At 41.3% G+C, this 25,532-nt stretch overlaps 1 protein-coding gene across 5 annotated transcripts in view; it reads right to left on the bottom strand.

Moving 5' to 3' along the window:
• RBPJ (recombination signal binding protein for immunoglobulin kappa J region) overlaps nt 1-25,532 on the bottom strand; it is an 82,293-nt gene that overhangs the window by 19,039 nt on the left and 37,722 nt on the right. For 2 of the 5 annotated variants that reach the window (XM_082238226.1, XM_082238224.1), the window contains one exon: nt 2,888-2,926. Coding sequence is in view for 2 of the 5 variants with exons in the window: in XM_082238224.1 (XP_082094350.1) it covers nt 2,888-2,926 (39 nt within the window). In the remaining 3 variants the exon portion in view is untranslated. Of the gene's footprint in view, nt 1-2,887; nt 2,927-16,209; nt 16,253-20,409; nt 20,467-20,533; nt 20,636-25,532 lie in introns of those variants that run through there. The other 3 variants (XM_082238225.1, XM_082238223.1, XM_082238227.1) reach the window with 3 other exon arrangements.

The following is a 25,532-nucleotide window of genomic DNA, read 5'->3' on the forward strand; positions in this document are numbered from 1 at the left end:
GGAGTAAACACTACTAAGATAGATGGATCAAGAGCCTAACACAGTTGAGGCACTTTCATTTGTTTTGTCTTCACAAGCAGTAGCCTATCTGCAAAATCTAGCTCTACTCGGAAAGGATAAACAGCCTCTTTCAAGAGTCGAATATAGTGGTACTTCTGGTTGCGGACGGGATCCGTTCCAGAGGTCCGGCTGGATCCCGACGTTTTCACAACCAGAGAGATCACTTCTGCACACACAGGCATGGTGGAAGAGTGCTTCTGCGCATGCGGCAAAATCCCAGAAATATACTTCCAGGTAGGCCGCTTACCGGGTTATCCCAAAGTTTACGTAACCAGAGGGATACGTAACTGGAGGTACGACTGTATTTTTAAACTGTATTTTTAAAAAAAACATTTTTTTTTAAAAAAAGGAGAAAAATGTTAAACTGTTAAATTGTTCAGCCTCAAAGTATACTCTGGTTGGAATTACATGCCTTTTAATGGCTTAACTACAGAGCAAGCAGGAACTCATTCCAAAATACATTCCTGGATGTATCCCTAATTCTGTATTTGCTAGAAATTTTTCTAAATGCACATGAACCAAAAGCAGCTAAGACAAACGTGTTAGGATGCTGACATCTGCCTACAGTTAGGGGATTTGCCGCTTAAGATTACCAGTACTTTCCCATTTCATTTCGAACAATATGCAGTTATCATATGGTAGAACCTGTTGAAATGATTACTTTTCAAAGGCTTCCCTAGTAGGCTACCAAGAGAGGGGAAGAAGCAATAACATGCATGTTCCACTGTCTTTCTGAAAATTATGACTAGCATTCCACACTGGTGCTCCAGGGAGTGGGAACAGCTTCTGTTCACAGAACAAAAGGCTGCTTCCATTCACAATATTGAATGCCACCCCATTGTCACGAACTGTAAACTTTAGCTTTGTCCTTGGCTACTAGGAGAGAACCCGCATTGCAAATAATGCTAACATACAGATAAAATAGAACATTTGTCTGCAGGAGGACTGTTTGGAGAATACAAACTAAAGCAACAGGAAAAAAGGATTCAAAATCTAGTGTTTTGCCAAGGAACAGGGTATGATTTAACACTGGAAAGACCAGACACAAAATGTACTAATAAAATTGTGAAAGTTACAACTTAAAAAAAGGGGTAGCTGAATGTTGTACCTTTGTACTGTTTTATTGTTGTTAGCCGCCCTGAGCCCGGCTTCGGCTGGGGAGGGCGGGATATAAATAAAATTTATTATTATTATTATTATTATTTCAACAACAGTAAAAGGCATCAAGAAAGTATATATTGTCCAATGGTAAGAAATTCTCATTCAGTTAAGCTCTTCAGCCCTTTATCAGTGAGTGGTCTAACCTAAGTACAGTGGTACCCCACAAGACAAACGCCTCGGAAGACGAAAAATTCGCTAGACGAAGGAGTTTTTTGTTTTCTTAGCCGCTTCGCAAGACGCATTTCCCTATGGGCTTGCTTCGCAAAACGAAGCTTGCCCCGCAAGCTCCGGGGATAGCGAGGAAGCGCAGCGCGTCTTCCCTGCTGTCCCCGGACCCCTTTTGAACCAAGGGGCGGCAACGGGGAGAAGCGATTCTCCCCGCTGCCCCTTCCCTTGCTTTAAAACAGGTCCGGGGACAGAGGGAAAGGCGCGCGCGCCTTCCCCTCTGTTCCCGGAGATTGCGGGGCAGGCAACGGGGAGAAGCAATCTTCTCCCCACCGCCCCTTGCTTTAAACAGGTCCGGGGACAGAGGGGAAGGCGCGTGGCGCTTCCCCTCTGTCCCCAGACGGTCTCCATAGGAACGCATTGATTGATGGGAAACCGTGCTTCGCAAGACGAAAAACTCGCAAGAAGAAAAAACTTGCGGAACGAATTAATTTCGTCTTGCGAGGCACCACTGTATAATGAGGGATACCTAGGCCACTCTGGAAGCTGTTTTAGATGAGGAGAAGGTCTACATAAATAACTAAATGCCTGGATTGTTGTGTGTTTAGAATTTCCATTATTTAAAAAGGTCAAAAAGGCAATCCACGGTGTGTAGGTGCATGCATTTGTGTAATCCAGTTGTAGTCAGGTGATCCAGCCCAGATTAACATGCCGTCACTGAATTCAGAACTCCCCCCAAAAAGGAGTGCTTTTACTGCGCTGGCCTACTGACTTTGGAAAAACCTGCATTTAAACAGAAGGGCTGCAAGACATTTTTTTGTTGTTGCAAACATTTCATAATTTTAGTACTTTATGGGCTGTGAACTACCTCGGGATCTTATGATGAAGGGTGGCATATAAATCTAATAAATAAATAGATAAATAAATATAAAAAATTATATGACTGCATCTTATTGTGCTGTTTAATAGCACACTCACTTTGAAGGCTGAAAAAGATGTCTATAAATATTGAAAATTAATAAATGTGGTACCTTTAGGTTGAAAACTGACCTAATAAAAATGTAGAGGTGAAGAATTATTCCATAGTTGGTTTGACTTGACTTCACCATTCTTTTTACAATACATTGTCATAAAATTTGTATTTTCAAGATGGGACAAGAAAGGAATCCAGTGTGTATTTAGGTCTAGTTCATTCCAATAACAGATGCAATAGTAAAACTGTTCTTAGAGTGTATCACTTCAAATTACAGCTAGGAATAGAGTTACATGGTCAAATGTAATTTCTCCAGGGGGGGGGGAACATACTTGCACAAACAAATTTAGCATATTGGGAAAAGGCTAAGCTACAACCTGTTTTTATGACAACTAGATCTTCATACATAGTTCAAAAAACCCATGAATTAACAACAGTGAACCATGCAACTGCCTGCCCAAAGTCTGAAGGAACTAAGACACTAATTGCATAAACTAGGATCTAGCAACACAAATAATTATGTCTTACCTGGTGAGCCGTTTAGGTTGAGGTCGCTCACCAAATTTCCTGTAAGCAGAAAAACACACAAAACAGTCATTTGTAACATTTCTTACTCAGAGGTATGGCTCACTGTGTTGAGTATATCTTCCTCCAAGGTATACATGTACAGATTGCAGTTTCAGTCTGTCCACCTAACAGAGTATATGAACTTTTAACTCGCTCTGCAAGCCTAACAGAGCAGCACAATCCTGCTAAAGAAGTGTTTAAAATATGCAGTTCTTTACGCTTTCCTGGGTCTCTCCAAACTTTAAAGCCCTATTAAAAATGGCAGATCTAACTTGTTCCAGTTAAGCCATTCATTAGAGCATGGATGTGCTATGCAGCATAAGTTTTTTTTTAAAGACATATGAAAATTCACATTGTTAATGATTTTTTTTTAATTGTGCTTTCTCGATGAATAAAAGAAATCAAAGTTTTATGCCTGTTAACATCAGTTAGCAGTTCAAAAAATAGTAACTGCAGTAGAAGAAAACCCAGGACTCAGCTACATTAGTAAAACAAAGTATTTTGAATGCATTATAAACACGCAACACCAGATGACACCAGAGAGCACAAACCTTTCTATAGTGTTTTTACATAGGGTTTTTCTTTTCTTTTCTTTTGTTATAACGATTTAATTTCTGACTTATTTATAGCAAGGGTTTCCCCACTGTGTGTAGAACCACCTCCAGATGCATGACTATTATCACACTATGGCAACAGAACAAACAAACCCCAAGACCAAATTTATACGAAAAATTATTGGGAAAACCTGTTTTCAATACATAGAATAAATATAATTTACAGAAATTCCTTTGCATTAACAAATCCATATCAGAAAAGTAAAGAGCACGAGAAATAAAAAGGAGAATATTTGCTTCACTCCGTAAGCAAGCAAGCAAATGTATGGAACTGTCACTTTGTTCCTTCCTTCACATGAGCAGGCAAGTAACTCAGAAAGCCACGACCCATTGCTTTCCACTACGTCCAAACCAGGAAAATGTGGTTAATGGCTGCCAGACATGGAGGCCCTGGCTCTTTTTATTTATAACCAGTGCTAGAAACTAAAGACATATAAGCTAGGTACAAAATTGCTCCTTAAAATAGGGTTACAGTCACCAAAACGGATTGTTTATTTGCCATTTTTGGATGAGATGGCTCAAATATCAAATTTCTCAATACAAGGTTTGGGTTTCTGAAATTCATTCTGATTGTACAGATAAAACATAACAGGATTCTACAGGATGTGTTGCTAATGTGTGAAAACAGTTAAGATTCAAGGATCCCCAGGCATGCACCTTCAAATGGTGGAGACTTCAGGCACCATCCTGGCACCCAGGCATCTTCACTTGGTCACAAGTGTCTGAAAGCCAGGAGCAAAATGCACCTGTCACCTTTTGAACACTGTTTATAACTATTAACCAAGTTGACCATGCTTTGGCTAACAGAGGTTCCTGGCTTATTTGCTAGCTTGAGTGAAGGACGATGGTAAACAGGTGTGTGGTGTTGCAACCTGTTTAGATCTTGGCTTCAAATATAAGATTTGATTGTCTGAATGCAGCCAATTATAGCCTCTGTTAAATCTTCAACTTTCCCTGTCATTAGGGTGTTTATTCGTCCTTATTCAGTGACTGCTGCTGCAGCCTGGGCTATGTCAGTCTTAATATCTGTGAACTAATTCCTGTATGTCAGCTATAATCCAATCTTTCTTAAGAAAAGCCTGTAACTTAACAAAAAGAAGATTATGGGGAATATTAAACACTAGTCCTACTCAGAGCAGACCCACTGAAGTTAATGGACATGACTTAGGTTCATTAATTTCAATCTGTCTATTCTACATAAGACTTAATACAACCCTATGCCTCAAACATTTAATTCTCAATCTCACTGAATTTTCAGAGAGCAAGTGTTCAGAAAGAGTTCTGGTGTAGATCTAGACAGATATGTTGATTTCTTACTCAAAGGTTCACAGTTAAGGAAGCTTATGCCTTATTATAGCTTACATAATATATAATGTATTATACCTTAATATAATATATTATACCTTATGACTTATTATTGCTTAAACTGAATCCCAACATTTAAGTATTAAGTGTATTCTACAACTATAGTCTGATCCAAATTTTAAATATCCTTTAAAAGGTGGTGTTCATCTTATGGGATTCTTGTTAATTTTAAGATATATCCTGGATCAAAATGTATTTTCGTTGTCCCTGAAGGGGGCAATGACAATAAAGATATTCTTATATTCTTATTCTTCTTATTCTTATTTTCTCTTCCTTTCATTAATGCTTCTATAGTAGCATAGTTTTCATTCTTCAATCAGCTTTCTCTCTCCTTTCACTCAAGCAGTCTACCTTTGAGGCTGAAGATTGTGTTCAGCTTTTAATAGTTTGTTTCCTAGTCTTAAATTTGCTCAGATGAAGTTTTATTTTCTAATTCTCTCCCTTTCATCCAGTTTCATTTGCTGCCTCCTTTCTCTCACACATAACTATTCTTCCACACCTTTTCTCTCTCTTCAACATCTCCTAAGGGGCTCTGGCCTTGGAAGCTTTTAATTTAATAATAATAAGATTCTACTCTGTTGAAAGTTTTCCCTTGATGATCCTCTTAGACAGTTATTTCTACCTTTTGGGTCATATTTCAATCACCTATTTGTCTCTGAGCTTTATATAGACATCGTTAATTCTAATAAATCAGTTCATAATTCAGATTTTTGACAACCAAGACAAATAATGCAGTTCTAATCAACTACATAAATTAAAACTAGAACTCTCTTAAATTAGCAATTTTAATGACTCCTCCATTTTCATGCATAATGAACTGATCAATTTCCTGACATTTTCTTAACCAAGTAAAAATTGGGAAAATAAAGTGTAAATTCAATTATCTTTATATAAATAATATGTATCCTACCAATTAATCTGTTACTCGTATCCTAGGATTCCTATGTACTTAAATACCACGAAACTCCAAAAATTATCTGTGGTGAAATAATCTATATATGCATACAATATGCAGACATACACCAGCTCAACATATTGACAGAACTTACTTCTACAACTTGCAGTCCTGTGTGCTAGAGACCACCTGTGTTAAAACGTACTTCTATAATGTTTGTATTTTTGATAATTTCTTGCAAACAGTTCTGACTGAGTTAAAAATCAGTCCAAATATTTTGGCTACCTCACCTACTTATTGTGACAAACAGATGACCTAAATAAATAAATAAATTTCCAGTTCACCAAAGCTTTCCAACTTGGTCACCTGAAGTAATCTGGAAAGTATCTTTGTCATCTCTAAGCAGTGTACAAAAAAGAAGCAACAACAGACAATTTAAACAAAACATTATAAGAATACAGTTACATATTTTAAGTTACATTAATAAAAAGTTGCCAATATATAAAAATCAGTATCAATTCATTTTCCTTCTGATACAACCATCCCCCCAGCTTTTAGAAGACAGCTGAAGGCAGCCCTGTTTAGGGAAGCTTTTAATGTTTGACCGACTACTGTATTTTAATATTTTGTTGGAAGCCACCCAGAGTGGCTGGGGAAACCCAGCCAGATGGGCGGGGTATAATTTTTTAAAATTATCATCATCATCATCATCACCACCACCACCACCTGTGGCTCCTAGAAGCTCTCAGTATGTAAGAGTAACTATACCCCAGGAAACGGCTCCAACTGGCCAGCTAAACCAGGTGAGGGTAACCAATGGGTCTCAAACCCTCAGATAGGATCTTTCCCTGCATGTAAAGACAGACTCTGGTGAACTGAGCAGACAAGACCGAACATTGGGTCCAATGGTTAAGAAGGCATTTTTTGAATGAGGGAAGTGAGGGGCAGGTGGGGCTTGCCAGACTGGGAAGGTAGCCCATCTAGGAGATGGAAAACTCTGATCCTAAACTTCCGCTGCCTTGCAGGATATCTTCCGAGAAAAGAAAAGGATAATAATAATAATTGTAAACCCTACACTAATCTGGAGAACAGTCTCCAAGATGGCTGGATGGCATCTTGTAGCCCTATTTCTGGCAACTACAGAGCCAAATTGGTTCCAAACACATTGTTCTGCTTTCCTTTGGACCACATCAGCGAGGCCAGGACCTCCATACATACTGCCCAGGCTTGCACCCCTTGGAGGTCACTTTAGTGCTGATAACGCAGCAATTTGACTTCACCCCTGGAGGCGAACTCCATTGCCTCTTGAGACAGAAGGATGCCAAGAACTTAAAAATCATTTTTGCATTTTAAATTTCCACCCCTTATTTCATTTTCCATGTGTAAATCAAATAACCATAGAATGAATATAGCAGTTTGAACATTGTTAATATGAGAAAACAAGAGTGATGATCAACAGTAAGGCCTTTATTTCAAAAGGCATTTTTGAGCATGGCTTGTAAAGAGGTCTTTTCATCATTTCTTTGTGGTTTCAAGTGAAAGTCAAGAGTTCACTGTTGTGTGATATTAATCAAATACTACACATACTGAGAGAGAAAGCTCTCTGTCTCATTTAAACCACAAAATTTTTTTAAAAATTGGACTACATGCCCATGTCTATCATAAGATCCACTACCATTTCTATTAAACTGCACTAACCTTTCTATGACCATGTCACCTCAGTCATTTTAGAAGTTCATGGACAGGCAAAATGTCACATCAGGGCACTATGTAAAGACAAAAGGACAACAACCGCCATGCCCCAGCAAACTTTTACTCTTACTACAAACAAGTTGAAAAGTCCAAGGCTCCATTTACGTAAATGGCTGCTGTTTTGCTGGAGAACATCAATGCAATAGTAGTGTGCTTTTCACCTTTATTTACGATGGTGTGTTTATTTTTTCTCTCATGGTCCAATTTATTTCTAATGCCACATATTCAAAGGCATTCACTTGTGCTTTAGAGAAGTCACTTATTCCTCTTCCTGGCATTTAGAAATTTGCCAAAGAGTTCACAACATGTGGTCGTAACGTCTAAAGTGCCCCAGTGGAATTGATCGTGCACCTGCGATCTTCTACAAAACTTAAATATTCTGCAGCAGGCATGGCAACATGGGAAAAGGTTAATCAAATGCAGAATAGTTTTTAAATTACTGCAAAAGGGAATGGAAAGATTAGCAATTGTCTTTTTGTCTTAACAAATGGTAACTAAAAATTCAAAATAAAAAAGTCTTACACATGCTTCCCTGTCTCAAAAAGGTGTATTATTTAAGGTTTGAGTAATATGCAGTGTACGCTTGAGCCCAAATGCCCCCCAAATTTTGAAGACCCATTCACTAGTGGTGAAATGGAGAAGCATTCCCCCAGGTTTTAAGAGATATACAGCAAAGTAACCGCCAATGAGAGAGGTGGGTTTTTTTTTTAACCTTTAACAGCTGCAGCAACTTTGTTGTTGTTTACATTATTTTACCACTGGCAGAGGTGGCAGGAAGAACCTAGCTCCAATCTCACTGTCTTAACCACAATTGTCTTTTGCCTACTATACCCTGGATTCACAAAATCAAAAGTCACCCAATAAACCTGAACTAGTTGGCCTAGATAACTGAATTGATTGATCTCCAGAGAAGCGGACACGGAGCAATGGATCCAAACTACAAGAAAGAAGATTCCACCTAAACATTAGGAAGAACTTCCTGACAGTAAGAGCTGTTCGACAGTGGAATTTGCTGCCAAGGAGTGTGGTGGAGTCTCCTTCTTTGGAGGTCTTTAAGCAGAGGCTTGACAACCATATGTCAGGAGTGCTCTGATGGTGTTTCCTGCTTGGCAGGGGGTTGGACTCGATGGCCCTTGTGGTCTCTTCCAACTCTATCTTCCAATTCTATCTGCAATAATATTGGCATCAGTGATGTGATGAATGTCCTCAAAGTGCTTAGCAAACATGATGCAGTGTGCCTCCAAGGGATGTCCAGGTTGCAAAAGGCCCCAAAACACTTGGAAGTGCTTCACTAGTGGTGGACAAAAACTGCTTCTTCACCTCCTTCATGACACAGAATAGGCAAATAGATAATGTGCTCTTGTTTTTGTCTGATTGAACTTATTAGTCCTTCTCCATGTGCATTCTTGCTGTCTCCCAAACTGCTTCCCTGCCCTCAGCTCAGGTGTATACTAAGGAGCTTAATGGGCTCTGCTCCTTGCAAAAGGGCACTTGGGAGCGATTATGCCCAAGTCCTCCATCTATATTCCAGAAAGTAATCAGGACTCTGACAAAAATACCAGCCACACTAGCTGAAAATCCCTCAGAATCCATTAGTCTCTGGGATTGACTATTCTAATAGGTTCCTCCAACCATGGAAGGGATAAAGCAACAAGCTAAACCTCCACAGAATGTGGTCCAGCCATAACAAGGGAGTCAATATAAAATCTACCTTCAGACCACCATCCTTCTGTCCAGGATGTGTTAGGCTGATGACATGTTGTAACAGCCCCACAACTGTCATGGCACTCATGAATTTTTCAGCCACCATAGACAAAGCACTTAGCATGGGTGCTGAGCTCCCCCCAGGCCAATCATCCCAGCAGTCCTCAACCCCAAATCTGAGATTATGACTCCCAGCTCAGCTAAAGAGACTGGTGAGCAGTGGAGTGGGTGATATTCTAATAGGATTCTAATGTTTCCTGAGTATGTAACATAATATATGAACACTCAAAACTGGCACTCAAAGCCAACAGGAAGACTGGAGAGGCAGGATTCTTGTAGAAGACAGCAACTGCTTCTCCCCAACCCTCTAATCTATGCTGATTCTGAAACAAGCACCCAGAAGACCAGAACTGAGAGAGAGCAACTCCATTCAGCTCACTCACCCACATCTTGGTAAAACAGCAACAAAAACCAGCAGATGAAAAAGGAATTTAATCCTAGACAAAGCACCCAGTGAATCACTCCAATAACTACTTAATTTTTTAAAAAAGTGGCAGTAGAAGTTCCAGTGAACTCCAAAAGCTTTGCCACCTCATTCATGCTACAATTCAGCCCAAGGCAGAGAGCGCACACTGCTCCAACCAGAAACAATTACATTTTTTTCAAGACAAAGCACCCGAGTTAATCAAATAATTCATCTACACTCAACTCATGACCCAAAAAAGTAAATGAATGTTTGAGTGAAATAATTAAAATTGGTCTGAAGTGGTAGTACTTGTACAAGCAAAGCAATATATCCGACAATAATTTCATTTAATTTCTAATCCATGTTGTTCAACCAGATAAATATTTTTAAATGCCAGAAATGTTTAAAATGACATTACTTATTTATTTTCCCATATTCAACTTTTGCTGTAGGTAACAGACTTTAGCACATAAAGGTAAATGGACCAATAATGACATGCCATGCTCAGTAATTCTAAATTCATTCAAAATATTGTGTAAAAACAGTGGCAATACAGCTCTTCTCTTTAGCTTCCCCCACCTGTCAACACACTTCCCCCAACTTTCCTGAATGCAGTATCATTCTAGGAATTTCGGGGGTGGGGGGGACAAGCTTTCACAAATAAGCAAGTGGCTAATGCATCCAGGACTTTCTGAAGAAGGAAACTAGCAGCCGCCACCTGCCAGCTACTGAGAGGAGCTCCACTTGTAGCAACTTGTAGCTGCAAAGTTTTTTTAAGCTAAAGAAAAAGGATCCACAGCAGCTGAAATGTTTCCACAAAATTCACCATTTTCAATGGAGCAGAGAATTGCGCTCAACCCTACCCTTCCCTCCCTGGGTGCAGGGCACCATTCTGATCAGCTGTTAATCACCTGCTTCCTACACCTTGTTGCTGTACCCAGCTGACTGGAAACCCAGGAATTGCATAGCAACAAGCAGTCACTAAGTACAGCTGGAACAAGACAGCACATGTCTCTATCTGAATGAGGGGTTAATGTCAACCCAGACAAACAGGAAGGGAATTCCAGTCTAAAAACAAAACGCCAGCTGTCCAGGGAAGTCTTAACACATGTTGCTGGCTGAAATTAATTGGAAATCAAAGAATCATACAATCATAGAGTTGGAAGGGATCCTGAGGATCATGTAGTCCAACCCCCTGCAGTATAGTAACACACAGCTGTCCCATACAGGGATAAAACCTGCAGCCGTGGCATTACAGTACAGTGGTACCTCGGGTTACATATGTTTCAGGTTACATACGCTTCAGGTTACAGACTCTGCTAACCCAGAAATAGTACCTCGGGTTAAGAACTTTGCTTCAAGAGGAGAACAGAAATCGTGCTCCGGCAGCGCAGCGGCAGGGGGAGGCCCCATTAGCTAAAGTGGTGCTTCAGGTTAAGAACAGTTTCAGGTTAAGAATGGACCTCCGTAACGAATTAAGTACGTAACCAGAGGTACCACTGTATCAGTACCACGCTTTAACCAACTGAGCTATCCAGACACAGGCCCCATTCTAGGACCAATACTTTAAACAAAAAATTCTGAACCAGACAGACAGACAGACACTAATTCCTGACTTCATCTACCTGCGACCTCCCCAGTACCACCTGAAGCAGGTCATTTCACCTTGCCGCATGACTAATCCAGCATTGGAGCAGCTCATCCTCTCACCCGAATCCAAATATTTCACTAAGCTCTTAAAAGTGCTTGGAAACCTAACAGGTTTCCTGTGGTCGTGGTGGTGCAGTAATGTAATATTATAGAAATGAATTTGCTACCAACCACTGTCAGATGCAGAAAGCCAAGAAAAGTGCAATGTGTTGCCAGATGGGGGAGCTTAGACACCAAAGGAAGACAGAATATCAGCAAAAGCAAGCTCCAATAAAAACCAAAAATTATTTTAACCTAAGCCTGTTTAACTTATTCTTCAAGATCCCACTACAGAAATGATTATAAATATTTTCCTAGCACTTTCAGAATAGTATTTAAAAATAAATAAATTTATTGTTAGTCACTCCAAGGCCTCTTAAGACATGAAGACAGTAGCAATTCGAAAAAAAAGTAAGTCCATTATGGCAAATAAAAGCCACCCAGGAACAACTTGAGAGTGGGTCTAAGGAGTGATTGATTCTCTGTGATGAAGAGCCAATTGCTCTGGAGATGGTAAGGCTCCTTCTCAGGAGGTCCTACATGGATATAGTGATATTAGGTAACTACCACACAGTCAAAAATGCCCTTTATGGGAGAAAGATGATTGAGAAGGTAGTGATTAGTCAGTCCCAGGTGTGTCTGGATGAAGCAGATTATCTAGACCCATTTCATTCTGGCTTCAGGCCTAGGTTCAGCATGGAAATGGCCTCGGTCACCCCGATTGGTGACCTTTTTATCAGAAGAGTGAGACCATGCTAGTTCTCCTTGACTTCTCATCAGCTTTTGCAAGAACCAACCATAATATTGACTGGCATGAGTTCTGTGGATTAGGAGCTGGAGGCACCACAATACAGGGCTCTACTCTTCTTATCTGCAGGATCAGTACCAGACTGTAGCAGCTCAGCTCCCCAGCACTTGTGCTGTGGGGTTCCATAGGGTACTATTTTGTCCCCAATGCTTTTTAAAGTTTGTCATCCCGGGATCTGAAGTACTATGTCATCAATAAAAATATAAAGGTAAAGGACCCCTGGATGGTTAAGTTCAGTCAAAGGTCACTATGGGGCTGTGGGGCTCGCTTTCAGGCTGAGGGAACAGGCGTTTGTCCACAGACAGCTTTCTGGGTCATGTGGCCAGCAGGACTAAATCACTTCTGGCGCAACGGAACACCATGACGGAAACCACAGCACACGAAAATGCTGTTTACCTTCCCACCGCAGAGGTACCTATTTATCTACTTGCACTGGTGTGCTTTTGAACTGCTGGGTTGGTGGGAGCTGGGACAAAGAAACGGGAGCACACCCTGTCACGGGGATTCGAACCACCGACTTTCTGATCAGCAATCCCAAGAGGCTCAGTGGTTTAGACCACAGCGCCACCCACATCTGGAGTTGGGTAGAGTGCCCTTTCTGGATTGAGTTGTACTCACCCTGAAGGAGCAGGTAAATAGCTCTTGGCAAAACACTGCTATCACTTGAAGCCCAGATAGCATCAAGGACTGCATATGTCCTTGAAGCCCAGATGGCAAGGACTGTGTATGTTCAGCTCTGACTTGTTCACCAGCTACAGTTGTTCCTGGACTTTGATAGCTCACCTATGTAAATACATGCTCAGGTAACCTCTCATTTAAGCTACTGCAATGTGCTATTTGTGAGACTTTCCTTGAAGTCTGTCCAAAAGCTGCAGGCGGTGCAGAAGAGGCTGCTGACTGCCTATTTGCTACCTGAACTACCGTATTTTTCGCCCTATAGGACGCACTTTTCCCCCTCCAAAAATGAAGGGGAAATCTGTGTGCGTCCTATGGGGCGAATACAGGCTTTCTCTGAAGCTTGGAGAGCGAGAGGAGTCGGTGCGCACCGACCACTCTTGCTCTCCAGGCTTCAGGAAGCTATCAGCAAGCCTGGGGAGCCTGCGGGAGTTCCCGCAGGGCTCCGCAGGCTGCGGATAGCAGCCTCGCGCCGGGCAGACATCCGCAGCGTGGGGAGCCCTGCGGGAGTTCCCGCAGGGCTCCTCACGCTGCAGATAGCAGCTTGCTGCCCAGCGCGCGGCGCGCCCGGAAGCAGAACGCCCCTCGCGCCGGGCAGACATCAGCCAGCCCCACAAGCTCGGGGGACAGCGGGGAGGCGCAGCGCAAAAAACTAGGTGCATCCTATGGGATGGAGCGTCCTATGGGACGAAAAATACGGTATTTGCTACCTGAACTGCCTATTTGCTACTGAGTCAAATTTAAGGTACTAACATTTGTCTATAAAATTCTATACAGCTCCCCTAGTACCTACCAACCAATGGCTTAAGATCTGGAAGAGACCCTACCCAATAGTTCTATTTACAGCTATTTTCTGCAGTGTAGTTATGAAGAGCAGGCCTTATCTGTTGTGGCACAAAAGGTATGGAATAAGATTGTTCCTTATGCTAGCTGATTTTAGGCATCATATTGTGATGCATTAGTATTCTTAGGCTTATAGAAATGATTACTCAAAGAGCTAGGCTGTTGCTGAATTATTATATTTTTAGTAACCTCCCGATATTCTGATCCTTGTTCTATGCATATTTTGGTTTTATGATTTTCTTGTATTAAAGTGTTATTTTAATGGATTGGTGTGTACCATCCCAGGTACACACCTGGAACCCTCTAATTTCTACAGCTTGTATTTAAAAACAGAGCAATGTAATAATCAGTAAATCAGAGTTGACATCCAGGTTCTACCATCCAATTATGACCAAAATCCTAAGGTGTCTTAGCTCTTGCGCATATTTCCACTCCTGCAACATAAAGTAATATCAATGTTGTACATATAACGGAATGTTTCAGGATCCCAATTAGCTAACACACTTCTTCAAAGACACACAACAGGCACGTTTTAAAGTGATGGTTTTAAGTTAAAAAGCTCTAAATAGCTTGTGCACTTTATACTTATAAGCATACTTCTTGCCCCAGTGTCTTAGAGTGATCACTACTTCAACATGGCACAAGGCAATACAGAAGAGTAATTTTTTTAAGGATTGCTTCACAATGGTGAATACATTTATTAGTACAAATTCTGAACAGTAAATTAGAGAATGTTTCCTGCCGGTTTTATGTGGTGTAACCTGCCTGAGCATTCCAGAAGCTATTTAAGTCAAACACTGAAGAGCTTTCCATAGCAGGTTACAAAACCTAGTCTCTAGTCACCAACTAAGATTACCAATCCAAAGAACAAGACAAAAGAAATAATAGTTCATTATGACAACACCTGCCAATCTAAATCACCAATGACAACAATAACTAGAAGCAGCAGAACAGGCAAGGTGATGTTAATTGTGTTTATGAATTACCAATCCACTTTTAAGTGCCCGAGATGATGTGCAACAATACACAAGAATGTGTATCACTTGAGTTCAAAAACTTTGTTCCAACAGCTGCCACCTTGCTTCTCAGATGCTAATGAAAAGCATACATATAGACTCTTGCCTGCTCCATTCATACCTGCTCTTTAATCAGGTAATCTAACAGTCTGTTCTGTTCTCTATTCCCTCAGGAAAGCTTTCCTTATAACGCTTCCTAGTTTTTACAGCATTTAATAAATATTAGTTCATAAAGAACTTTCTAAAAAGAATATCGTGATAACCAGCGTTCTAGGCACATTTTGCGACAAGGAATTTCATTAGCGTGAGCAGTTTCTGAGCTTTGGGCACAGTACTGTGCCTAAGATTTCAGATTAAAACTGCAGAGTGGAAAGAAAGGAGGATCTTTTTCTGCTTCCCCACTTCCAGTCACTCTCTGAAGACTATAGAAGAGACCCTCTTAAGAATATTAGTGGGGTGGACAGGGGAAGCATGGCTTTCTTTTTTGCAGTCTTCAGATCAGGACTAGAGCATGTGAAAAATGAATATTAAGATTTTAGCTGTTCATTCATTTTCAGCTTTGTATTCTTGTTGTAAAAGAAGTGTGCCTAGACATTCCATTGTTGCGCCCATAACCTAGGTTTAAGGTGCCATTTAGCTGCTAGCTTTCATATCTCAGTCTCTAACACTGATGATAACCTGTAAGATGCATATAAAGGTTACCGAGCTTCAGTGGGGAACTGAATCTACTTCATTTGACAATAGTTCAGTTATTTTTTCTAAAGCCACACTAGATCAGCCACAAACCCATTCTCCCGCTTTTGCTAATTCCTCCCCATTCTGTACTGTTTAATAGAAAGTGGGGAGGGAAGCCTATACCAAATTAACTGTCAAAGCAATGGCTCATGACTTATGCTACTGGGAAGAAGATTTAAGGTCAGAATTTCAAAGGATTATGTAAATATATTTTTGTTCACAAGGTTTTGTTCCAAATGCAGAAGCAAACAGGTAATACTATCATATTTTTCAATGATAAAAATTATCTACATTTGAAGACAGAAAAGGTAATAAGTTTGGTAGTAAGTTTATACTGTGGATCCCACAACTACTGCTGCTATCAAATCCACTCTTTAGCACATCATCTTATTTCATTCATTTGTTTTACTATTATTATATTCAGGAATATATTCAATAGCTTTACAGTACCTAACACAATAAGATACCAAGTAATCAACACTTGTAGTACTGTACAGCCAATTTCCTAACCATTCCCTTCGAATAAAAAACAGAGGTGCTTATTTGTTTATTCACATTTTTAGCATGACGAACTACAAATCTCAGTGGGTAGCCAAACGTAATTCACAGTCAATTCAACTTGTAATGGGGTTTTATAACAGAAAGAAAATACATGCAAATAAGATCTGTGCTACCTAAACTCAACTATCAAATAGCAGACACAATAATGATGAAGACTTACTTAGTATTTCTGAAAAATCCTCAGTTTAGGCTCCAATAAATGTCTAGGAAGAAGAGATTCCTAGTTAAGAGTCAAGCAATGAAACTCTTTATAAACACCCTGATTCCACGGCACAAAATTAATTCAGTCAGTAAAATACTCTTGATAAATCTTGGTGTGCAAGACAGAACATAAGGAAGGAGGATATTTCTTAGATACACTGGACACAAACCATTATAAAGGCTCGCAAACAACCCCACAAGAATTACAAGCCTACCTGCTTGCCTCCACATGGCAGTATAAGTAATCTGTGATGTATCAACAGCCTGAGAAAACACAGAACTACTGATCCAGATTATAGAAGCCTTCTTATCTCTTCACACAAAGGGAATTCATATTTGCCATGTAAGACATTTTTACAAATGTGGGTCAATACTTAAAAGGCTACAAAGCACTATCTATTCCACAAACTTGGCAGTCTCTAAAAAACTTTGAGACATTTTTGTATGAGTTTCATATAGATGTGTAAAGGATTAAGTGGCCTATAAATTAGTTAAATAAATAAGAAGAAACCAATGCCTTTTAAAAAAAACTGAACCAAGTCAAGATTTATTTGGAGGGAAGTAAACCAATTCAATACAGTATTCTGATCAGAGAGGCAACTTTTACAAGCAACACATCACAAGTTTACAGCTATATTTTTTTGTTCTAAGCAGTCTCTTACAAGCTTATCAGTATCAAACTTCCGTCACTTGGGCTATTTAGAAATTTGGTTACTCTTTCAGGTGTTAACTCTTCAAGCACAGTTGAGAGAGTCCAGTGCCCTTCATCTTTGTGTGCTGTCACCCCCTCTACCTGTATATATGCACAAGTTGTACTTTTATTTGGGGCAGGTAGTCAACTTGCCTGATGACAGATACAGGCAAGGAGAAGTAATACTTGCACTCTCATATTATTTCTTTGCTTCCAAATCCCCTTCCACTGAGGAAGCTGTTTCTTTGCTGATAAATGACTGATGGGCCACTAGAAAAGGACCACAGAAGAGTCCATCCTCAAATACACCATTTCTTCAAATACTTTAGAGCAGGAGTGGACAGACTTGAGGTTTGTTGGGTCTACTTTGTTCTCTGTTAGCGCCACAAGATCTACTCAAGAGAGACATAGGGTTGTGATTTTTTAAAAATTAGGGGGATGCTTCTGAGCACATTCTAAACCTAGGAACTGGTTTTCAGTCAAAAACAAAACTGATATTTTAACCCTTTCCTGCAAAAATACATTCCCGGTTACTTTTATTTATTTCAGCAGTCTTAATTTAGCAAAGAAACTAATTTCTTCTGGTACTGTTAAACAACTGAAAGTACAAAACCCTGACAATCAGTAGATCTACCAGTAGATCTTGATCTACCTTCAGCCCACCCTTGCTTTATAGGGTACAGTTGCCCTAGGAATATTTTGCCCCAGGAACCCCACATTGCAAAGCGGTTTTCTAAGCTTCCAAATGTCCCTCTTCTCTCTGCAACCTGTCCAAGTTCTTCACTGTTGTTTCCACAAGTTTACAGAGGGTACAGTATTCAAACAAACACTGATTAGAAAAAGGTAACGGTAAAGGGACCCTTGACCGTTAGGTCCCGTCGCGGACGACTCTGGGGTTGTGGGGCTCATCTTGCTTTACTGGCCGAGGGAGCCGGCGTACAGCTTCCGGGTCATGTAGCCAGCATGACTAAGCCACTTCTGGCGAACCAGAGCAGTGCACGGAAACACCATTTACCTTCCCACTGGAGCAGCACCTATTTATCTACTTGCACTTTGACATGCTTTCAAACTGCTAGGTGGGCAGGAGCTGGGACCAAACAACGGGAGCTCACCCTGTTGCAGGGATTTGAACCGCCAGCCTTCTGATTGGCAAACCCTAGGCTCTGTGGTTTAGACCACAGCGCCACCCATGTCCCTAGAAAAATGTGGTATCACCAAATTAAATCCTTAGATGCATCATATAAAAGCATGGCAATAATCCCTCCCCCCAAATATTCCTGCTGGTGTTCATCCTCCCTCTTAAGTGTGTATCTGCCATGCATTATTTTTCACTGGATGGAATTTCTCCTTATGTTTCAAAGTAAATTTCAAAGCCTCCCATCAATCAAATTTTCTCCAAATATGCTGCACTGCTGCTTAAGAAAATGATACCCATGTCTCTAATAATGGTCTCAGCCTAGAATCTGCACAATGAAAGTGTTACATAAAATATTAAATTATGTATGACAAAGTGCCCAATTATATGTAAGTTATTTTTACAGTGATAAAGCAGCAACTAAGATCCAGTCAGAAGAGGCCCAAAGTGTGAAGAACAGGGTGGGAAAGGAGTTAAATTCTGTCTGCACAAAGCAGTATCTCTCAATTAGCAAGGTACTACAATACTGTAACTCCTCTTTTTATGACTTTTCAATGTATTGACAGAAGAACATATTCCACAAGATTTTTGATGTTAACTTTGTATCAGAAATAGATTAAGGAATGTTAACTTCATAATAATTAGCTGTTCAGTGCAATACTCAATACTTATTCATGCAGAGAACTAGATCCTGAGGAACACATGTACCTTGCCTTCACTTACAAGCAATTGGAATTTGTAACAATCTAAAGCTAGAAGGAACTACTTTTCAAGTTCAGAATGTTAGCAGCAATTGATGCTCAACAGTAAAAAAGCGTAACCTGAATACAGGACCAGAATAAAAAGAATCTATAAACCACGGAAAAGCTGAATCAAATAGTCCAAGCCTATTTTCATCTTGACACCCCGACCCTAAAACCTTAAATAACTTGAAATTTGTAAGAAACAATTCCTGCCTTCTTTGCAGGGGAAGGGAGCAACATATTAGTTGCACACTGTGATACTAAAGCATATTAGAAAGTGACTTTATTGAAGGACTTTTCTGATATTTTCAACCAAGCTATCAGTGCACTAATTTTAAGATACTTTGTAGAAGTAAATTCCATAATTAATAGAGGTGGTATACTTTCACTTCGCAAATTATAGCGTAAGACTGCAGACACATTCGGAGTTTGGAACAGGATATTGTTTCTGTAATGTCTGAACAACAGAAATCTCTATACAACAAATTCCTACCCAATCACCAAAAAGCATTTGCTTTCAATGAAATCATGTGACCTAAATGACACCAGCTACCTTGAAGGCTAACTCTAAGCCCCAATGGACTGATGCTGTTGCCAGAAGACAACCCATAACTTAAGTCAAGTGTGATATGCTGCAGCAACCTTTAATAAAGACTGGAGGGCCTCATGAAGCAACACAAAAAGCTATCATCAGCTTCTGAGACAGAATCACAGAGTCCAACCCCCTGCAAGGCAGGAACCTTTGGCCCATTGTAGGGCTCAAAACCACAACCCTGAGAGTAAGAGTTAGGGCCCCTTCAAGGAAAACCGGAACATGCTCAGTATGTCACTAAGACCCAAAGCCCAACTCACCTAGGGGGACGTTCCCATTAACCGCACACCACAAAGCAAAGATACGGAAGCCTTTGCTTTCAATCCAACCAACTTCACGCAACAACCTCAGGCACTGCAAGGAAGCTGGGGAAGTTAGTTATGCAATGCAACACACAAGAGGACAGCTTAACCATGCAGGGCATTGGTGGGGGCTTGAAGTGACAGCTCTCACTTGAGGGGGGGGGCTGCGCCTCATTCCAGGCACCACCAACACGAGCACCACGCAAGTGTCAAGGCAACGCGATGCAATTCCTCCTTGCATAAGTCAGAAAGGCAGAGGGTAAGATGCACCCCCGAAATAAAAAGCAGTCAAGAGCGCGCAGACGTGCCAAGTTCCTCAGAGCCCCTGAAGTGACTTTTACTCCAGAGCGCTTTTTACCCCCTCTCCTTTTTTTTGGGGGGGGGGTGTTAACACCACTGAGCCGGAGACACGCAGGACCAGGCAGTTTTCACGTGTGGGGGTGTTTTGCCTCTTCTCCCCACAGAAGCCCCCCGCTTCTCCCCACAGCGACGAGCTCCGCGCGTCAAGAAGCGCTTCCCCACAGCGACGAGGCTCGAGGCGGGACTTTCCCGCCACCCGGACCCCCGGCCCTTCGAGGGCCCAGGCGACTCGGCCTCCCCACAACCACCGACCGACCGACCACCAGTACCACCACCGTTCCGGTTCCCCCGCAACCGGAGAAGCGGCAGCGGCCGTGAGAAGAAAGGAGACCCCACCCGAATCCGCAGCTCGAGGAACGGGCGGCGGAGGGGCGAGAGCCGGGCCGGCCGGCTGAGGGACGGGAAGGAAACGGGCCCCTGAGGAACTATGTCGAGAGAGCTACCCCCCCCCCGCACTCACCCTGTCACAACAGGCGCCATCTTCCACAAACTCTCGCTAAAACTCCTACTCTCGCGAGAAGGGAGCCGAGGTAGCCGTCGCGCGCGCCTCCCCGCGGAAACCAGCAGCGCGCACGCGCACGCGGGGGAGAGGACAAGCTTATCGCAACCGCAAAGGAGCGAAAGGGGCGGGGCGTGCGGGAAACCCCGCCCACTCGCTCACGTCACTTACACACACACACGCACTGACGGGGGTCTGTGTCGCTCTCGCGTCTCAGAAGTCAGACACAACAGGCGTGGGAACTCGGCCCGAAGACTCGCGAGAACTGTTCGAGGGAAAAGGAGAAAGGATATCGCGAGAAGGGCGGTCATAGGAAGGAGGAGGGGCAGGAGGGGGATTCCCTTTACGCCTGACCTAGCGAGCGCAGAGGCTTCGGCGTGGGAGAGAACGGACCGAACCATTCGCGTAGGGCCGCGGGCGAGACCATTTCATTCATTCATTAAAAAAAAAATTATATATACTTTTTAGGTTTATGGCATTTCACTGATTTTACAATCATTTTGACATTTCAAAACTTGACCTCCTTCCCCATCTTTCTGCTGTTCCTTAATTTTATTTTTAGTATCTTCTGCTTATTCCAAATTAACTTAATTTACTCATTTATTCATCTTCTTTAAATATATACTCTTAATAAAACTGCACGTTATTACAACAATCCTGCCAATGTTCTTATCTGTTTACAATTTATCTGTAAATATTCCATAAACCATTTCCATTCCTTTATAAAAAAAATTTTTATCTTGATTTATTATTATTCTGGTAAGTTTGCCATTTCTGCATATTCCATAAGTTTTTGTATCCATTCTTTTTAGGGACTTCTGCTTCTTTCCATTTTAGGGCGAGTCGCATTCTTGACGCTGTTGTCGCATACATGAATAAATTTTTATACAATTTTGGTAGTTCTGTCCCTATAATTTCCAAAAGAAAAGCTTCTGGGTTGGTTTGTTTTTTTTACAAACATTATTTTAAACATCCTTTTCATTTTATTATATATCATTTCCCAGTAAGCTTTAACCTTACTACAAGACCACCGCATAAGATAAAAAGAACCGTTTTTCTCTTTACATTTCCAACACTTGTTTGATTTAGATTTATACATTTTTTGCCCATTTACTCGGTGTTAGATACCATCGATGTATCATTTTCATATCATTTTCTCTTGGACCATAACATGCTGTAAATTTTATATCCATGTTCCACAATTGTTCCCATGCTTCCATGTCTATATTAGATGGGACCATTTCAGACAGCATGAAGGGGGGCAGGAAGGAGTGGACTCCAAATTGCGAGCAGGAATTGCGAGCAGGAAGGCAGCGGCCTGAGGTGTTTTAGGAGAGAGAAGGAAACCAACAATGAAAAGGAGCTTAAATAAACAAAAAGCTCCTTTGTGTGTGTTTCTTAAATCTGCATTTTGCATCCCTCCCCTCAGGTTACCACAGACTACCCTGGTGCATTTTTTAAAAAATGGATTAACTAGTTTTTAATTACATTTGGGTAAGCCTGCATGTGTTGTGCATCATTTGGGTCAGTGATGAATTGCCTCTAAGTCATCCTCGTTGGTTGCAGTAGGGAGAGTGAGCTCAGTTGGGCGTGGGCAGCGATCCTCAATATCTTCTTCTTTGGCAATCACTCTTGGCAAGTAAGATTGTCTTCCATGATCACAATCTTAACAGTGAGTCTGTAAGTGACTGCGGAGGCCAATTCTGGATCCACACGTCCTTCCACAGTGGGGAAATAGGTTTCCGGCTTGGTGTTGATCTTGGTGAGGGTTTGCTAAACGTACCTTCTTCCTATCAAGTTTCTCCCTTTCATCCTGAGTTCAAGCATCTTCAAAGTCCATGACACCTAGGTAAAGGCTGTTCTCCAATTGGAGCACTAACAGCCAGTGTTTCCCAATTGTCAGTGTTTATACTATATTTTTTTTAGATTTGCCTTGAGAGAGTCTTTAAACCTCTTTTGTTGGCCACCAGCATTACACTTTCCATTTTTAAGTTCGGAATAGAGTACCGTATTTTTTGCTCTATAAGACGCACCAGACCATAAGACGCACCTAGTTTTGGGGGGAGGAAAATAAGAAAAAAAATATTCTGAATCCCAGAAGCCAGAACAGCAAGAGGGATCACTGCGCATCAAAAGCAGTGATCCCTTTTGCTGTTCCTGGCTTCTGGGATAGCTGCGCAGCCTGCATTCGCTCCATAAGACGCACACACATTTCCCCTTACTTTTTAGGAGAGAAAAAGTGAGTCTTATAGAGAAAAAAATACGGTAGTTGCTTTGGAAGACGATGCTCAGGCATCCACACAACATGACCAGTCCAACAAAGTAGATGTAGAAGAAACATTGCTTCTTCCAAAAACCCACCCCAAACTCAACTCACTGGATCATCACCTTGTTGTGGTGAGTGGGCTTGCATGTTCCTATGACCCTTGTGAGCGAAGCCCTTGGGAGTCTCCCAGTAGGGTCACCCAAGGCGGTAAGGTCAAAGGGGAGGAGCTAGACAAAGAATGATCCAAGAAGTCCTCAATTGCAAGATAGGTGGAAGATAACAAGTGGTATATTACAATGGCTGGTAAGGCAGATGAAGACTGCAGCAGATAAGAATTTACTAGTTGTCATTATATTCATTCCATTGGACCCTCAATATAATTACCATTTCCACTTAAGGCGGAAGGACTTGACTTTCACTTTATTTTGCTATTACTATTATTTTTAGATTTGTTTGCCGCCCGTCATTTGAAAACCCTGGGGCGGTTCACAACAGAAAAATACAAAATGAGAACACAGGACACATCGTAAAACAAAACCAAACCAATAAGCTCCACAAACACATTTAAAAAGCCATAAATGTTCATCAGGCGAACGTCTGGTTGAAGGGAAACATTTTAGCCTGGCACCTACAGATATATAATGAAGACACCAGGTGAGCCTCTGGGGAGAAATTTCCCCAAGCTTAAGAGGAGCAGAAAATAACTTTTAATACTATTAATCGGGGAGAAAGTGAAAGGTGTGTGGGTTTGTGTTCAAATACATTTTTTAAAAACGGTTTTTTTGCATTCAAGTCTACTATCAATACACTTGTGTTTAAAAAAAAGATGCGCTAATTTGTGTAATGTCTGTGAAAAAACTTGTATTTCTCCTATATATGTGAACTGTGCTAAAACCAATTCTATTTATGGCAAGCTAACCAACCTCGATTTTCCCTCGATTTTAATTTAAGGGTGAGGTGTAAATAAATAAAATGAAGTTTTTCTCGCTCTTTGTCATATCTGCATTACTGAAGTTGGTTCCATTCAAGGAACATTTCCTGCATTCAGTGGACTTTTGCAATTCCTCTATTTAAAGTTCATGAAACAATCCATAATCCTTTTAAGTTCTCTTTTTGAAAATAGGTATCCCTCCCTCTGGGCTCATGCTGCTTCAGTTGAGCTATTAATGGCTTCTGGATTTTTGCCATAAACTGTCTCTAGGTGATAATTTTAAGGGGTCTTTAATTTATGTGCCTTAAATCCAACTGGGAGGAAAACAGGATAAAAAAAATAGGTCAGCCTTTAATACATTTCAAACATTACACACACACCCCAACACACACACACACACACTCACACACACACAAAAAAATACTAGCATTTATTCATTTGAATGTTTGCTTGTTATTGAAAAAAGCATTTGCCCTGGAAGAATTTCTCAAACTTCAGGGCACACAAAATAAATCTGATGCAAGCCCCAAATCTTTGTCTGCCAAGGAAAGTTCCTGCTGCATATATGCAGGATTCATTGCTCTAACTCTTTGAATGAGACTCAATGGGAAAAGCAGGTAGTAATTCTGCCTTATTGTTATGCTGGGTGTGATTGGATTTTTCAGTCACTCTCAGAGCAGGTATGCAACCTGGTTACTTGCTTAAAGGTAAGGAACGCAGGTAGTGCTGTAGTCTAAACCACCGAGCCTCTTGTGCTTGCTGATGGAAGGTCGGCGATTTGAATCCCCGCAACAGGGCGAGCTCCCGTTGCTTTGCCCCTGCTCCTGCCAACCTAGCAGTTCGAAAGCACACCAGTGCAAGTAGATAAATAGGTACCGCTGTAGCGGGAAGGTAAACGTCTTTTCTGTGCGCTCTGGTTTCTGTTGCTGTGTTTCCGTTGTGCCAGACGCGGTTTAGTCATTCTGGCCACATGACCCAGAAAGCTTTCTGTGGACAAACGCCAGCTCCCTTGGCCTGAAAGCAAAATGAGCACCGCACTCCATAGTTGCCTTTGACTGGACTTAACCATCCAGGGGTCCTTTTAAAATACTCATTTTACATCCTTAAGATATCAATGGCTCCCCTTCTTCTCTTTCCATGGTTCATTTTACATATCATAAATCCCTGCATATTTTACAAAAAACTATACCATTCAGTATTCCATTATTACATCCATCAAAACTTATTTACACTGTTGAATTTATCTTAATGCTGCCAAACGTTTCACAATCTTCTTTAAACATATGTTCTTCTTATTCTCTTACTCTATATGTTAAGTCTTCGAGTTGTGCATATTCTGTCAACTTGAGTTGCCATTCTTTGGTTGGGACCTCGCTCATTCTCCATTTTTGAGCTAACAAAACATGGGCCGCAGGAGTAGTATACATAAATAACCTTTTTGGACACCTAGGAATTTCAGCCTGAATTATCCCCAAAAGAAGGACTCTTGAGTTTTTTTGGGAAGGTAAAGGTAAAGGGACCCCTGACCATTAGGTCCAGTCGTGACTGACTCTGGGGTTGCGGTGCTCATCTCACTTTATTGGCCGAGGGAGTCAGCATACAGCTTCCGGGTCATGTGGCCAGCATGACTAAGCCGCTTCTGGCAAACCAGAGCAGTGCACGGAAACGCCGTTTATCTTCCCGTCGGAGCAGTACCTATTTATTCACTTGCACCTTGACGTGCTTTCAAACTGCTAGGTTGGCAGGAGCAGGGACCGAGCCAT

The sequence above is a fragment of the Podarcis vaucheri genome (assembly GCF_965113315.1).
Source record: "Podarcis vaucheri genome assembly, chromosome: 9".
Taxonomy (NCBI): domain Eukaryota; kingdom Metazoa; phylum Chordata; class Lepidosauria; order Squamata; family Lacertidae; genus Podarcis; species Podarcis vaucheri.